Here is a 16,828-nt window from a genome sequence, read left to right as displayed (position 1 = left end):
CCCAGCTTCCTACCCACCTCTGCTCCATCAGCTGGAGCTCGAGAACAGCTACCCTCTCTTAGACAAGGCAGGATCCCTCCTACCAAGTTCCCAGCTCCCCCTGCTCCCTCCTGACTTCCCAAGACTGAAGCCAGCCTTGGCTGCTGTTTGTCCTCCTACAGGATTGTTTTTCTTAGAGCTGAGAAATAGTTTTATATTTCCTGTCTCTATTACAAGTAGGAAATAGAGGATCGTGCGGACTAGTTTTTAAGATAATGGCCCATTTGATTTATTTTATTTTATTTTTTTAACTTGCTGGCCTCTATAACCCATTGAGTTTACAGACTCAGGAGAGGAACCCACTGCTGAGACCTAATTCAGCTACTACTATCTAGCATAATTGGAACCATCTTTTAGGGCCTACTTTTGGTAACTCCCTACCGATAACACAGCAACCAGAAATATTTGTATTTCCCCCTAAAGTTTTCTGAGTAGCTTCGTCAGAAGGCCCAATTTTTAAGAAAACATTCATGAGGAATCTAAATGTTGCCATAAAAATTATTTTGGGCTTACCAGTGGAGATTTTTGCTATCAGATTTGTTTTTTTTTTGTTTATTTGAGACGGAGTCTCGCTCTGTCGCCCAGGCTGGAGTGCAGTGGCCGGATCTCAGCTCACTGCAAGCTCCGCCTCCCGGGTTTACGCCATTCTCCTGCCTCAGCCTCCCTAGTAGCTGGGACTACAGGTGCCCGCCACCTCGCCCGGCTAGTTTTTTTGTATTTTTTAGTAGAGACGGGGTTTCACCGTATTAGCCAGGATAGTCTCGATCTCCTGACCTCGTGATCCGCCCGCCTCGGCCTCCCAAAGTGCTGGGATTACAGGCTGGAGCCACCGTGCCCGGCCTTCAGATTTGTTTTTAATCTTACCAGCATGTCTTCTCACTTAGCATCCGTCCCTGGCTTCAGCCAGGAAGGAGAAGATTTCCATACTCAAATTCCCACAGGATAGGCAGGGGACTTAAAGCAATGATAGAGACCATGCTTAAAGGGCAGTGATAGTTATTTTGAAATATAGAATATCCAATATATTACTATAATCACCCTGATTAAACTTCAGATGTCTCACCACAGAAAGTCACGAGTGAGGTGATGGATATGTTCACTAGCTTGATTTAATCATTCCATACTGTGTGTGTGCGTCCATGTGTACATATATCCCAACACATCACATTGGACCCATCGATGTATATGATTATGATTTATTCATTAAAAAGCACATTAAGTTTTTTAAAAAGACAGCAGTAGCGATTGTCATTTGGCTTTAGTGTTTGGAAGACAATAGTGAAAATGGTGACAAATCGGGGGATGCTTGTCCTATCTGAAGGGGCCGCAGATTCTCAGCTTCAGTCAGCAGTTGACGCATGGAAATGTGGGTCCACTGCCTCCTTGCCTAGTACTCGGTACCTTTTCATGACCTCCCTTTTCAAGTGAGGGTATGTAGTTCCCTGGGTGATGTTTGTAACCAGGTGTTTTCTCGGTGCTCCCATGGGATCCCCAGGGCTCTACCTGTCTCACGTCTCTTTTTCTCCTATTTTCCATCAGGTGGCAGCAGACTTCCAAGTCTTCAGGTTTGTCCAGCAGCTTACAGCCTGCGGGTGCCAAGGCTGATGCCCTCAGGGAAGAAATGGAAGAGGCTGCCAACAGAGTGGAGATTTGCAGGGTACCTGCCCTCTTTGCTCCTCTCTACTGGGACAGGCTGGGGAGCCCTTAGGGATTTCCTTTTTGTTCGCTGGAGTTCTCTTAAAACTCTGCCAGTGAGCCTCTGGTTGAACTGAATGTCCCCAAGCCCACCCGGCTAGCATCTCCAAGGAGTCCAGGATGAACCCAAGGAGTTGGGGCTTTGATGGTGACCTAGACAGGGAGGCAGCATTCAATTATCATTGGTGGTCCTGCATGCTAGGCAAAGAGAAATGACCTGTATTGCTGTGTGAAGCTTTTGTGTAAATCATCTGAGTCCCAAAGAATAAATTCTGGGTACCAAAGGACAGTTGAGAATTTGACCATAGAGGAGCCTAGACTCACTGTTTATACTTTATTTCCTTTTTGGCTGCCTTTTGATATTTCCTGATTCACTTTATCCATCCTATGCCTCCTGGAAGACATGTATCTATGAAGTTGAAATGCTAGCCATGAAGAGAGTCACAGCAAAGAGAACTTCCCACTTGTTAAAAGAGAGGACATCGTTCTGAAAACTGCGACTCTGTACTCGTGTAATGATGTCCTTTGTTATACTCATTCAGATGTTTCCCATCTCCTTTATTTGCAAATATTTTATAGGACTAAATTAGCAATAGACTGTTCATGATGCTCTGCGTGTATGTACATCTCTTTACCTGCCTATATGTCAGCTTGGGTTTCCAAGGAAACCAAAACTCTATTTAGACCCAAGGAACAAAAACATCACATTTCTGTAACTATTCTGGGAACCTGTCTTAATCACATCCAGTTTTGAAGGAGAATAACCCGTTTGCCTGTGGACATCTCTGTTTTTCATGGCTCTGTCTAGTCTTAGCTTGTCCTTTGGCTTTTTCTCTTACGGCCACCCTGTGCAAGTGGCTTTGACCTTGCATTCAGGTGACATTCAGAATCAGAGAGAATTTCTCTCTAGAATTAGAAACATGGAAAGATTTTTAAAGAATTCACTGTCTCCCAGCCAACAGTACTATGGAACCAAGCAAAGTAAGACTAGTACTTCACAAGCAAGATTTTTTGTGAGTGCAGCTGATTTGTTATTTGAACTCCTGCATAAATGCCAAATATCTGGCATGTGTGGTATTCCTGGAGCATAATTATTCTCTCCTTGCAATTTCATTTTTACTGTGTATTCTTTTTTTATTCTTTTCTCTTTTTTTTTTTGGAGGCAGAGTTTCATTCTTGTTGCCCATGCTGGAGGGCAATGGCACAGTCTCGGCTCACTGCAACTTCCGCCTCCTGGGTTAAAGCAATTCTCCTGCCTTAGCCTCCCAAGTAGCTGGGATTACAGGTGTGCACCACCATGCCTGGCTAATTTTTTTTGTATTTTTAGTAGAGACAGGGTTTTACCATATTGGCCAGGCTGGTCATGAACTCCTGATCTCAGGTGATCCACCCGCCTCGGCCTCACAAAGTGCTGGGATTATAGGCATGGGCCATCGTGCCTGGCCTACTGTGCATTCTTTATCTACCATAGATCTATGTTCCTCTGTTAAGAATTCTTTTTTCTTTTAATTTCTTTTTCAATAGAGAAGAGAGGGTAGTGGTAAGCAGGGATGCTGGATGTGAATATCCAAATAGATCAGAATAAAAGTTCAGTAGCTTTATCCATTCCTGTCTTGCTTCTTGTATTTGCTATTGTGCCAAAAATATATTCATTTCCTCTTCAAAGGTTAATAGTACACGCTCAGCATAATCAGTTAAAAAAATACAAAAATATATAAAGAAAAATGCTAATATTCTCCCCCTTCCTGTCCAGCAAACTTTCTGTTTCCAAACAGGATAGAAACCTCGCCACCAATATTTGTTAAGACTTCGTTATGACAGTGCATTTTGTTAGGTGCCAAGCAGTCATAACAGTTATAAGGATAAGGAAGCCAGTGCTAGATAACACCTGTGATATCATACTCCAAACTTTTCTTCATAATCATACGCAGTCATAGATAGCATTTTTCTACTTATTTATATGTTTGTTTTTGTTTTGTGTTTGTTTTATTTTGAGACAGAGTCTTATTCTGTTACCCAGGATGGAGTACAGTGGCACGATCTCGGCTCACTCTGCCTCCTGGGTTCAAGCAATTCTCATGCCTTACCCTCCCGAGTAGCTGGGACTACAGACGCACGCCACCACTCCTGGCTAATTTTTGTATTTTTAGTTGAGACAGCGTTTCGCTATGTTGGCCAGGCTGGTCACAAACTCCTGACCTCAGGTGATCTGCCCACCTCAGCCTCCCAAAGTGCTAGGATTACAGGCATGAGCCACCACACCTGGCCTATATGTTTGTTTTTAATAAAACGGTCATATTGTTTATATTAATCTGCCATTTACTTTTCTCAGTTAACACCACATCCTGAACATCTCTCTAGGTTAGTAGCTGTAATTGTAACTTAGTCTTTTTTATAAATTGCGTGATATTCCACAGTAGGGATACACACACACACACACACACACACACACACACACACGATTTATTTAGCTATTTTTCTATTGATGGATGTTCAAACTGGTGTGTTTTTGTTTTATTTTTTAGCATTCCCAAAAATGATACAATAAATATATACTTATATGTATATCCTTATACCCTGGTAATTTTTTTTCTATAGAATAGATTCCAAGAAGTGACATTTTTGGGTCAGAGTCTATGCATACATTTTTAAATTTTCATAGCTATTGACAGTTTACTTCTGTGAAAAGGAAATTGCATTTTACATTTCCACCAGCAGTATATAAAACTGCACATTTTCCTTCATCTTCTAATGTATGTTGCTCCTATTTTCAGTTTTTGCCAATTTGGTGAGGGAAGAAAAACTACCTCTTCACTATTGTGTTCTTAATTTCCCTGAATATAAATGGCGATGAGTATCATGTATTTACTGGACATTCTTCATGTATTTATACGCATTCTTAATTTGTTGAATTGCCTATTTGCATTGGCAATTGGCCCAGTATTTCTATTGTTTTTCTGAAATATCAATTTATAAAAATTCTCTATATATCAGCAGTTTTAAACTTTTTTCTGCCTGCTGTGCTGCAGATACCTTTTCCAGTCTGCCATTTGTCTTTTGACTTTATGTTGACATCTACCATTAAAAATTTAATAATGTGTTTCCTTTGCATGGGAAAAGATCCTGGGTAGCCCTTTAGGCATCTTCTATGCAAAAGTTAAGTGATTGTTCTTCTTTAATTTTATGTTAAAGTTTTAAATTCATTTTATACACCTATTTTATACACTTTAATACATCTGAAATTTATTTTTGTATATGATGTGAGGTTGGGGTTTCTTTTTTTTTTTTTTTTTCAGATGGATAGTCATTTATGCCAGCATCATTTGTTAAATAAGCTACCTCCCCCTGACGTGAAATTTCACTATCTAATTACTCAAATTTATTTCTGGACTCTATCTTTCATTAATCTGTTTGCCTGCTCCTGAGACAATAGTATGCAGTTTCTATTCTAATGATTTCATAGCAAATACAATCTTCAGTAAGGTAGCCCCCACTCCTTTTTTTGTAGTTATCTTGGCTAGTCTGTTACATCCATTTTAATATATGAACTTTGAAATGATCACATCCAGTTCATGAAACCCTACTTTGTGCTCAAGGGAGTCTCATTTGTGTGCTGAGCTGATCTCCTTGAGAGTGCTCAGTGCTGATTTTGTTAAAGTTCTCTTCTGATTATTCTTTTATTTTTACTTTGCTGATTGCCAACTGTTTTAAATATCTACCTTGGTCTTCCTACCTCCCCTTGCTGGGGTTCCTTGAATGGAATCTCTTCATGGTTTTGTATTTCCTCAGCAGGCAAGTGTTTAGGATCTCCTATATTGTGGCAAATCAGCCAAGTGCAAATTTGTAGACTGAAAGTTAATGAAGTAGTAATCTGATTCCTCTTTTTTGAGGACCAAGCAGAGCTCCCCAGATCTTTGGGACCCAGAGAGATTTAGCCCACCAGGAAAGCCAAGTCAAGGTGGGTTCCATAAGACAAAACCCACTGAGACCTCAGGCAGGCTTGCAGGTGCAGCACTGCCTGCCTGTATTCTTTCAGAAGCCCATCCAAACCCTGCCTTGCTCCCTATTTCAAGACGAGACAAGCCCAACTCTTCATAAGTAGTACCTGCTTTCTCTTTTCTTCCCAAGGCTTTCTATAAAAGACCCCTGAATCAATATATCCAAGGAAGTATAAGTAGTTGATAATTTTTCAGTAAGAGGAGAGAAAGTGAAGAAGGACCCGTGAGCAATGATGTAATAATAGAGGACAGTGACTACAAACCTAATCCACTTGGCGACAGCAGTGTCAGTTTTGTTTTGCTTTGTACAGGAGACTGGCTGCAGTCTTAGGATTTTCACTGTAAGGTGACACTTTCCATCATCACCTTTCCTGCTTTTATCTCCCCATATTTCCTCACATAAATTCTTATCCTTGCTTCACTCACATCTCTGTTTTTCTCATTTAGCCTTGTCGTCTCTCTCTTTTAGTTTGTATCTCTTCTTTTCTATTTTATTCTTCTTCGATGTATAATCTTTCCTTTTTGAAAATCAAACTTGAGTCTGGGAAAGACAACAACAGAAAGACAGATGTCTAGCTCATTTTTTCCTCCCTATAATCTGAAGAGCACATATATTGTTAGACTAAAAGGCAACCTTGAGTCTGAACCTACAACTCCTTATTACAAAATTAGTGCCATGTCATGGGAAGTAAATGAGATCCTGGAAGAACCCATGACTACTCTCTAATTTGGAAGGCTGTGGAATGGTCGAAAAGCATTTATGTTACTTGGAATCCCTTCTGCCAAAAGCATCTAGCCCGGCAGACCTATGGGCAAGCATGGCCACACCCAGTGAGAAGCCAACTGGTGGCAGAGCTTCCACTGGTGTGGATTTTCCTGAAACACGGCTGGGACCTTCCTTGGCGTGTCAGGCAGTAGTACCACAAGGAGTTTGGGCACAGCCAGATCATTTACCTAACATGGAGGACAGAAGACATCATGTACAAAGAGATGTTCCCTGGTCTGTTTACTTCAACAAATTAAAATAATTTTTATTATGATCTCTGAAGTTGACCGCATGCATCCTCTATAGCAGCAGCCCCACAAGATCTGAGTCACTAAATTTATATCAGATAGAACTTAGGTCTGAGAAGATTCTATCAGAGTGGGCGGGAGGGGCAGGAAAGAGATACTTACCATTTTAAGGTCAAAAAATAATCCTGAATAGATTATTTTTCTATGTTGACGATAATAATAAAGTATGCAAAAATAGAACACTTTTAAAAAGTATTTACATATGATAACAATAAATTTCAGACAGCATGTCTTGGTGCCTCAAATACGACTAAAGAGCATATGGACTAGGCGCGGTGGCTCACACCTGTAATCCCAGCACTTTGGGAAGCTGAGGCAGGTGGATCACCTGAGGTTAGGAGTTTGAGACCAGCCTGAGCAACATGGTGAAACCCCATCTCTACTAAAAATACAAAAATTAGCTGGGTGTGGTGGCTCATACTTATAATCCCAGCTACTTGGGAGGCCAAAGAAGGAGAATCACTTGAATCTGGGAGGTGGAGGTTGCAGTGAGCTGAGATCGCAACATTGCACTCCAGCTGGGGCAACAGAGTGAGACTCCATCTCAAAAAAAAAAAAAAAAAAAAAAAAAAAAAGAAGAAATCAAGGGAATGTAGATTTTAGGCACCAATAGATAAAGGTGAGATAAAATTGTCAAGTAAAGTGGAAAGGGAACTGAATGAGATTAGGAAATATTTTTTTAAGTAGAAAAATAATGTAGGTATGGCATCGATTTTAGTCAACAACCGAATTGACACTGCAGAAAGGTAAGCCAATGATGTAGAGAAGAATTTGAGAATTTCTTCTAGAATGTTAAGGTGAGAGCCAAAAAGAATGAAAGAAAAGATGACAGATGTTGAAGATAATGGAAAACCAAGGTACAGATAATAGGAGATCCTGAAAAACAAGCAAAACAAATCAGAAGAGCATAGAAAAATAAAATTGACCTGCATCAGAGATCTCTGTCTCAAATCTGTGATTCTGAAAAACAGAGATTTTGCGCTTTTTTTAACCTTTGAAATGATTTTTTACACAAACCTTCTTGAATCAGTAAACTTTATTTTTTAGAGCACTTCTAATTTTGCAGCCAAATTAAGTGGAATATAAAGAGACCTCCCATATATTTCATTGGCCCATAAACACACACAGCCTCCCCCAATGTCAACATCACACACACAGTGGTAGAGTCTGTTACAATTGATAAACCTATATTGGCGCATCATTGTCTTCCATAGTTCATAGTCTACTCAGGGGTTCACTCCTAGTGTTGTATATTCTGGGAGCTTTGACAAATGTATGCGACTGTATCCACCATTGTAGTATCCTAGAGAATAATTTCATTGTCCCCACATCCTCTGTGCTCCTCCTATTTATTCCTCCCTGCCGACCCTTGACAACCACTGGTCTTTTTATTGTTTACATGGTTTTGTCTTTTCCAGAAAGTCATATAGCTGGAATCCTACAGTATGTAGCCTTTTCAGACTGGCATCTTTCACGTAGTAATATGCATTTCAGTTTCCTTCAAGTCTTTTCATGGCTTAACAGCTCATATTTCTTTTTAGCCCTGAATAATATTTCATTGTCTGGATATACCACAGTTTATCCATTCGCCTACTGAAGGACATTTTTGTGGCTGCCAAGTTTGGGCAATTATGAACAAAATGCTGTAAACGTCCACATGCAAGCTTTTGTGTGACATACATTTTCCATTCATTTGGGCAAGTGCCAAAGAGCATAATTGCTGGATCATATGGTGAGAGTATGTTTAGTTTTGTAAGAAACTGTCCTACTGTCTTCCAAAGTGACTCTACTCTGCATTCCCACCAGCAATATATGAGAGGTTCTGTTGCTCCACATCTGTGCCTGCATTTAGTGTTGTCAGTATTTTGGATTTTGGCCATTTCAATTAAGGTTCTGATCCTTGTTCAGTCTCTTTGTTTTTTGCCTTTTACTGTATCTGTAATTTTTTGTTGAAAGGTGGACATGATGTGTTATAAAATAAAGAGTGGTACATAGTTCTTTGGAGATATGGTAAGGTGTGGGAGAAGGGGAAGCATTCGTAGTGCTGTGATAGATCTCTTTCTTTGGTGAGCCTGTGCCTTAGGGCTGTGAATTTCACCAGTGCCTCTCATTTTGTTGTTGTTGTTGTTGTTTTAATTATTATTATTCCTTTCTTAGGTGGGACAGAATGGTTAGAGTGGGTTGGAGTTGAGTATTTCCCTTCCTCCTGCTAGGTTAGGCAATTTCAAAAGCCCCATAGGCTTTGGTAAAATAATTTCTCTGTAGGGCAGACCTTGTTAAAGATGGAGTACTCTAGTATATTTCAAAATGACTCCTTTTTTCCTCCCAGTGCTGAAAGCAGGAGAGGATTTTTCTCTGAAATTCCCTGTGAGAACCTGGTCCTAGAGCTCCTAGAGGTAAAAGTGGGTCCCCCTGGAGGATTTAACTTTCAGACTTGTCCATGCTGGGCCTCCATCAATTAGTCAATTACAGTATTGGTTTTCCTGCCCCAGTACTGATTTTGGCTGAGGTTTCTGCTGGTAGCTTTCTGTTTCAGTGAGTTGTAATTCTTGCGTTTGTCTGTGTCTCCAATTTTCAGGGCAGCAGTTTGCTCTATGAACTCACTTCTCTGCCAAATCTAAGAGTTGTTGACTTTCAGTTTGTTCAGCTTTTTACCTGTTAGGACTGACTTCAAAGCCCCTTACATGCTGGACCAGAAACTGGAAGTCAGCAATAAAAATCAAGGTGTGCTTTTCACCAAGAAAAATTATTTAAAAGACCAGTATTTATAAATACCTTGGAGGTTTTTTTAAACAACAGAATATTTAAAATTCTACCATTGGCCAGGTGTGGTGACTCATGCCTGTAATCCCAGCACTTTGGAAGGCCGAGGTGGGTGGATCACCTGAGATTCTAGAGTTCGAGACTAGACTCACCAACATGGTGAAACCCTGTCTCTGCTAAAAATACAAAAATTAGCTGGGCATGTTGACACATGCCTGTAGTCACAGCTCAGGAGGCTGAGGCAGGAGAATCGCTTGAACCTGGAAGGCGGAGGTTGCAAGTGAGCCAAGATTGCACCACTGCACTCCAGCCTGGGCGAAAAAAAAAAAATCTACCATAAAATCATGAGCTATTCTACCACAAACTCATGAATTGTAAATATTGCTAACAAGATTTGACAAGAAGACAATCTTTGACAACAAGAAGACATTATAAAATTGAGAGTTGTTTCTAGATTAGAAGAATTAATATTATAAACACTTTGAATTTCCCAGAATTAATTTGATTAGTACTGTAGTAAGTAGATATAATTGTAGTAAGTTTTTCAAAGAATGAAAAAAGATTTCAAAAGTTAATGTGGAAGAATTACTAGAGCTTTGAATTACTAGCTCTTAAAATACATTATACAGTCACATGATTAAAACTTAGGAACTATTTCAGAAATTTATAGATCAGTGAAAAAAAGACATTGCAGCATGAAGAAAATCCAAATACAATGTGGTTTCATCTGATAAATAAGACATTTTCATACCATAGAGCAGTCTGCTCAATTCATGAACAGTTCTGGGACATTTGGTTAGCTATAAATTAAAAAAAAAAAAAAAAGCTGCCTGGTGGGATTATAGGTTAATTTGGTTACTTTTTAATTTTTCTGAGTGTGGATTAGTTGTAAAATTGGAAAACGTGATTTTTCAAAATGCATTAAATTCTGGTGATTAATGATGAAAGGGTTTTTTTACCTTTATAAAGAAAATTTGCTAATGATTTAGACAAGTGAGAATTTGATTTATAGTTTCCTTCTTACTTGAAGTGTGTTTTTTTTTTTTAGAATCTATATTGTTAGCTTAATAGCACAGTAGTCCAATCATGCCTTTAAAAATCCTTTCTTCTTCCTGAGGGCACATATAGATTTTTGTAGGGTCATCAGTGAGAGAAGGACAGATGCCAAATTGTTGAAGGTGTATTTGATGCAACGTTTAGTCCTTCAGGCCCTCCCTTCCTTTCCTCTGTCTACTGAGCCATTTGTATCACTTAACTCTGTTTTTCTCTGACTTGAAGTATCATCCTCCAGCTGGCTGGCTGGTGATGGACATCTCCTGAGCACAGCTGCTGCAGGGAAGACAGATAAGGTTGATTCCCAACTTGGCAGCCTACAAAGCATTTATTTAAGGGACCTCTGGTGAAATGGAGCCAAGGTGATCTTTGAGCCCATTTTATTATTCTTTGGGAAATTTACCATCCTTGAACCTTAATTTTTTTTTCATCTGTTCATTCAGCAAATAGTTGTGGCACCCCTGCTATGCTAAACACTTTGAGACAGTGGGTGACAAACAGATAAGATCCTTGATCTCCTGCTACCTACAGATCTGAAATTGGAAATTCAATACTTAACCTAAGAGAGTTAGAAGAGAATTCCTTGTAACATTGTGCCTGGCATCTAGAATGTTAATTTCCTTTACTCTTTCCTTATTCTGTGAGACTGGACCAAGCATAGCATTGTCTAATCTGTACTTCAAGCTCTCTAGAGAACACATTTCCTCTTTTAACTCTGTGACTCTGTTCTGTTGCCTTGTGTACAAGAACTCTTGAATGATGTTCTCAGCAATTGCTTGCCTGTCACAGATACTGAAAAGGAAACAGATTGCTCCTGCACATCCCAGTGTTCTTAATAAGAATAGGCTTAATTAGCAGCTAGAGAGACTGAGGGTTATGGGGTTGGTGCAGATTGCTTGGGGTTTCATGAAACAGGCTCTTCCTGATGCATATAGTTACCTGCTTTCATTGGTTCAGCATCTAGGTCAGCGCTCTTGTGCTGTTGCCATGTTTGCCCCAACCTGAACACATAGACTCTTCTCTCCTCAACTAAGTGCCTCTTCTAAGGATCTCCATCCTAGAGCGGCTGCACAAGGAGGAACCTTAGAGATCGTATGACTTGAGCAAGCAAGTTCGGACAAGTGACGTGCTCAAAAATACGGTTAATGACAGTCTGCATTCCGCTCAAAATGTACTTCTATTATGCCATGCTATGAGTGATTCCATAGAACTGAAAACTGTTCTCCTTGGAGGACAAAACATTCCAGATTTCAGTGCAGCATTAGGTCATCTAATCTCATGGACAACTGAATCTAATACTGCACCATTAGATTTGTGTGCAGTATTGCAGGAGTCCAGATGTTGCCAAGTTTTGAGTCAACAATCCTTTCCCTGTGCACCTGTCTTATCCAAGCTTCCTCCAAGCTGGTGCATTTCCATCTCTTTCCCATATGCTTGTGATCAACCAGTCAGTATTGAGTCAGTATTGAGAATGAAGGGAAGCAGACCAGTGGAAGGATCAAAGAGAAGAAATGGCATTATCAAAAGAGCAGTAGCACAATGTGTACTTGGAGCTTGCTTCAGAATTGGGGGGCACAAGCTATAAAGATGGATGGAACTAATTTGCACATCAGTCCTCTACACCAACTTTGACTTTCACTCTAGCTGTGGTCCACATGTCAAAATCTCTGGGGAAATGACTGACCTAGGTGTTCTTTGCAAGCTTACACATTCTTCAGAGCTGTGGTTGACAAGTATGGAAATGCTCATGGGAAACTTGTAACATATCAAGCATTATTAAAATTGAGATTAAGCAGTGTTTAAGACTCTTTCCCCTATGATGTGTTGACGTATGCATTAGCCACTCTCCATTGGTTTATGTTTTACCTTGGTTGTATATTTTGCCTTGCACAGGACCAGCTCTCAGCCGACATGTACAGTTTTGTGGCCAAAGAAATTGACTATGCAAACTACTTTCAAACGGTAAGTGCCCAGAAAGGTGAGATTGCTTAAAGGCTGTTTGTAGGAGAAGGGAATGTGGGCATGGAATTAAGAGTCCCTTAGTTGAACACATCATAGAAAAAGGTGGGAACTTTGACCATTTTACTAGTGAATAAATCCTGCCATGCTCCTGATATGGATTTCTCCAAAAACCTTAGAATCAAACTCACTCCCATCCCTCGGGATTATTGCAACTCAGTCCAGTGATTCTCAACCAGGATTGATTTTGCTCTTTCCCCTGGTGGGCAGTTGGCAATATCTGGAGACATTTTTTATTATCACAGTTGTGGAGGGAGGTGCTACTGGCATTTAGAGGGCAGAGGCCAGAGATGCTTGTAAATATCCTACAATGCACAAGACAGCCCCCACACCAATGAATTATCCAGTCCAAAATGTCAGTAGGGCTGACATTAAGAAACTGTGGTCTGTACTAACAAGGGGCTTGAGATAGGAAGGCAGTTCCTTCACCCAGCACATTTTTTTTTTTAATCTAGATTTTTATGAAAGACAGTGACTGATAGGTAAATGATGATTGATGTGGCCTCTTTGCCTGCCTCTCACCAATCAAAGTGATTTAGACAGTAAGAAACAGGATCTGAGTCATCTAAACTTGAATAAACTGGTGCAGATAATTAAGGCCCAGGTTGTTTACCAGGGTAAATGCAAAGCAAGTTAGAAAACTTTGAGAGAGAAAAAAGTTCAAATAAAAACGATCAGTTATGCTCACCTGCCTTTAAAGTTGGGAATAAAAGGCTAAGACCTAAAAGCTCTTGATATATAATCGGGGAAGGAAAGGAATGATAAGGAGGGAAGGTAAAGAGAGGAAAAACAAGAAATTCTGCAAAGTTTAAAATGCTTTGATAAGTATGGTGGAACAACTGTGGGCTGTTAGCAATTTTCCAACATTTCATTAGTGGTTCAGAATGCAGAGAAGCCGCTTCTACTGGAAAAGGAGTTGATATGCATTACTTCCAACTTGGAAAGTTTATTTAATTTTTTTTTTATTGTTTTTTTTGAGATGGAGTCTCGTTCTGTTGCCCAGGCTGGAGTGCAGTGGTGCAATCTCAGCTCACCACAATCTCCACCTCCTGGATTCAGATGATTCTCCTGCCTCAGCCTCCCGAGTAACTGGGACTACAGGTGCATGCCACCACGCCTGGCTAATTTTTGTATTTTTAGTAGAGATGGGGTTTCACTATGTTGGCCAGGCTGGTCTGGAACTCCTGACCTCGTGATCTACCCGCCTCAGCCTCCCAAAGTGCTGGGATTGTAGGCATGAGCCACTGTGCCTGGTGGAAAGTTTATTTTAAAGTAGTAGAAATTTTTCAGGTGTATTCCATTGGTTGTATTCATGAAGCTAATATTTAATTTTAGAAACTCTAAGACATTAGAGTTTTACATTAGTTTGACATTAGACGTTACAATTTAGACTTGGAAAGAGAGCCTAATTGTCATTTGGGTACCATTTATATCAATATTCTGATTTTTTTAAAAATTCATATTAGTTTTACTTTAATTTTACTTAAGGATATTAGTGTCCACCCTCCACAACAAGCCCTCAAACAGATTAATTTCCTCTCTTTTCCTTATACATGCCCAGTTTTGGGGAAGGGACAGGAGGATTCAGTAATCAAAGGAAGTAATTAGTGTTCATGAGTTTCATCTGCTCTTATCAACATGTTGGCCACTTTTAACTAATCATATGGTCAAAATAGAATACTTTGAAGGAATTTGTTCTTTGGACTGCATCATTTTCACCAAAGCAATCTCACCTCCAGGGTATTTGAAGAAGATTGCACATCAAGCCACAAGTTTTCTGATCAGTGATGTGTTAAACTAACTTTGCAGAAACAAAAGATGTGTACAAATTAATGATATTTAACTCGTACATATCTCATAAATCAATTATTTTTCATATTTATTTAAACAAATCTGTTTGTATTTTAAGAGATGGGGTCTTGCTATGTTGCCCAAGCTGGTCTTGAATTTCCTGGGCTCAAGTGATCCTCCAGCCTCAGCCTCCTGAGTAGCTGGGATTACAGGCATGAGCCATCACACCTGGCTCAGCAAATGTATTTCTAAATGTGTTTTCCGTTTATGTTTGCTACGGTTGCCCCTTTCTTTGTTGCCTTTTGCACTGAGGGTGGGGTGCCGCAGGAGGAAGGGTGGTGATGAAGGCAAGCTTTCTAAGCCACGTTCCAGCTCTGAAGAGCTCCCCCTGTTCCTTTCTGGTTCTCCTGCTCCCCAAATTTCCACTTGTAGTGACTTTGTTGTTACGGAGGCTAAAGAGGAAGCACGCTCAATATTTTAGGTAGATTGGAGGAGGGAACGGGTGACTACCTCCTTCCCCATGTGGAAGCACCTTTCTGTAAAACGCTTTGCTTGCCATGGCAGCCTGGGTCCTTGCGCCTCGCTAAGGGTGATGCTTGCCTTGTGTCTTCTCAGCTAATCGAAGTGCAAGCTGAATACCACAGGAAGTCCTTGACACTATTGCAGGCTGTGTTGCCTCAGATCAAAGCACAACAGGGTAAGTGCAGGCCTTCCCTGGAGAAGGGAGGGCTGGAAAGCCTGCTTCCCAGATGAGATGAATTCCCTGTATGTCGTTGGCCCTTACACTCTGCCCAAAGGATCATCTATAGATGAGCCTTTAGGACTTACTTCCAAGCTGGTGCCTTGAGTCGGGGGTGTGTAGGAGTACCCGTAGAACATTAACCCCAGTGGCCCTGAACGCAATTGGCTGGCCATCCCCTGCCCCCTGGCCCCAGTCCTCCTGTTATCCCTAAAACCACAGAATGGAGGCTCAGTTGGGCCTCCTTCTCTTTGGAAATCTCAGGAGAATCTGGACGACAAAGGAAAGCGAGATTCCAGCATGAGTGACCTTGGCGAACAGCTGACTGACTCTTTCTCACTCCTCCCCTCAGAGGCCTGGGTGGAGAAGCCTTCCTTCGGGAAGCCGCTGGAGGAGCACCTCACCATCAGCGGCCGGGAGATCGCCTTCCCCATCGAGGCGTGTGTGACCATGCTGCTCGAGTGTGGGATGCAGGAGGAGGTAGGGATGAGCATGGCCACACGCCGCCCCGGGCAGGTCTCCTCTTGCACGAGACAGAGCCTACAGGATCCTCCCTCCTGTACCATCTCCACTCCAGCCCCCACAAATCTTGATGGGTTAAGACAGTGGCTCAGCCCCGTCTTCTGCAGAACACAAATCGATCCTACCTTTTACCGTGAGCCTTCATTTGTCAAGAAGAGAGGATTACGATGAGGAACAGATGGTCATATTCTAGCCATTCTTTCCTCTGGTTTAACATGTTTGGATAATTTGGGCATTCTGCTGCTATTTTTTTTTTTTTTTTTTTTTTTTTGAGACAGTCTCGCTCTGTCGCAAGGCCGGAGTGCAGTGGCGTGATCTTGGTTCACTGTAACCTCTGCCTCCCGGGTTCAAGTGATTCTCCTGCCTCAGCCTCCTGAGTAGCTAGGACTTACAGGCGTGTGCCACCATGCCCAGCTAATTTTTTTTTTTTTTTTTTTTTTTTTTTTTAGTAGCGATGGGGTTTCACCATGTTGGCCAGGATGGTCTCGATTCCTTGACCTCATGATCCACCCACCTCGGCCTCCCAAAGTACTGGGATTACAGGCATGAGCCACTGCGCCCGGCCCTGCTGCTGCTATTACTACTACTTCTCCTTCTTTCTCCTCCTCGTCTTCATCTTCCTTCTCCTCCTCTTCTGCCTCTTCCTCTTGCTTAATAAGTTACCTAGTTTTAGGTAATTTTAAACGTTAAGGCTCTTAATCTTTTTTTATCACAACTCTTTTATAGAGATCCTGAAAACATGATTGATAGATAGAAAGTACTTTTTAAGAGCCACGTGTAAAAAATGTCTATGAGAAATTGTTTCTTTCTTTTTGAGACCGAGTCTTGCTCTGTCACCCAGGCTGGAGTGCAGTTGCATGATCTCAGCTCACTGCAACTTCCACCTCCTGGGTTCAAGCGATTCTCTTGCCTCAGCCTCAGAGTAGCTGGAATTACAGGCGTGTGCCACCATGCCTGGCTAATTTTTGTATTTTTAGTAGAGACGAGGTTTCACCATGTTGGCCAGGCTGGTCTTGAACTCCTGACCTCAAGTGATCTGCCCACCTCGGCCTCCCAAAGTGCTGGGATTACAGGCATGAGCCACTGCACCTGGCCCAAGAAGTTCTTGATAAGCGTTGTTTTATTGCTGTGTAAA

General features: G+C 41.1%; 1 protein-coding gene across 3 annotated transcripts in view; it reads left to right on the top strand.

Annotated features, from left to right (window-relative positions):
• ARHGAP44 (Rho GTPase activating protein 44) overlaps positions 1-16,828 on the top strand; it is a 202,065-nt gene that overhangs the window by 138,171 nt on the left and 47,066 nt on the right. For all 3 annotated transcript variants that reach the window (XM_050765615.1, XM_050765614.1, XM_050765616.1), the window contains exons 7-10: positions 1,579-1,696; positions 12,516-12,584; positions 15,048-15,129; positions 15,524-15,651. In XM_050765615.1, the coding sequence (XP_050621572.1) occupies positions 1,579-1,696; positions 12,516-12,584; positions 15,048-15,129; positions 15,524-15,651 (397 nt within the window). The remainder of the gene's footprint in view (positions 1-1,578; positions 1,697-12,515; positions 12,585-15,047; positions 15,130-15,523; positions 15,652-16,828) is intronic.

The sequence above is a fragment of the Macaca thibetana genome, chromosome 16 (genome assembly GCF_024542745.1).
Source record: "Macaca thibetana thibetana isolate TM-01 chromosome 16, ASM2454274v1, whole genome shotgun sequence".
Lineage (NCBI taxonomy): Eukaryota > Metazoa > Chordata > Mammalia > Primates > Cercopithecidae > Macaca > Macaca thibetana.
The sequence above is the reverse complement of the archived record's forward strand: the minus strand, read 5'-3'. Positions and strand labels throughout refer to the sequence as shown.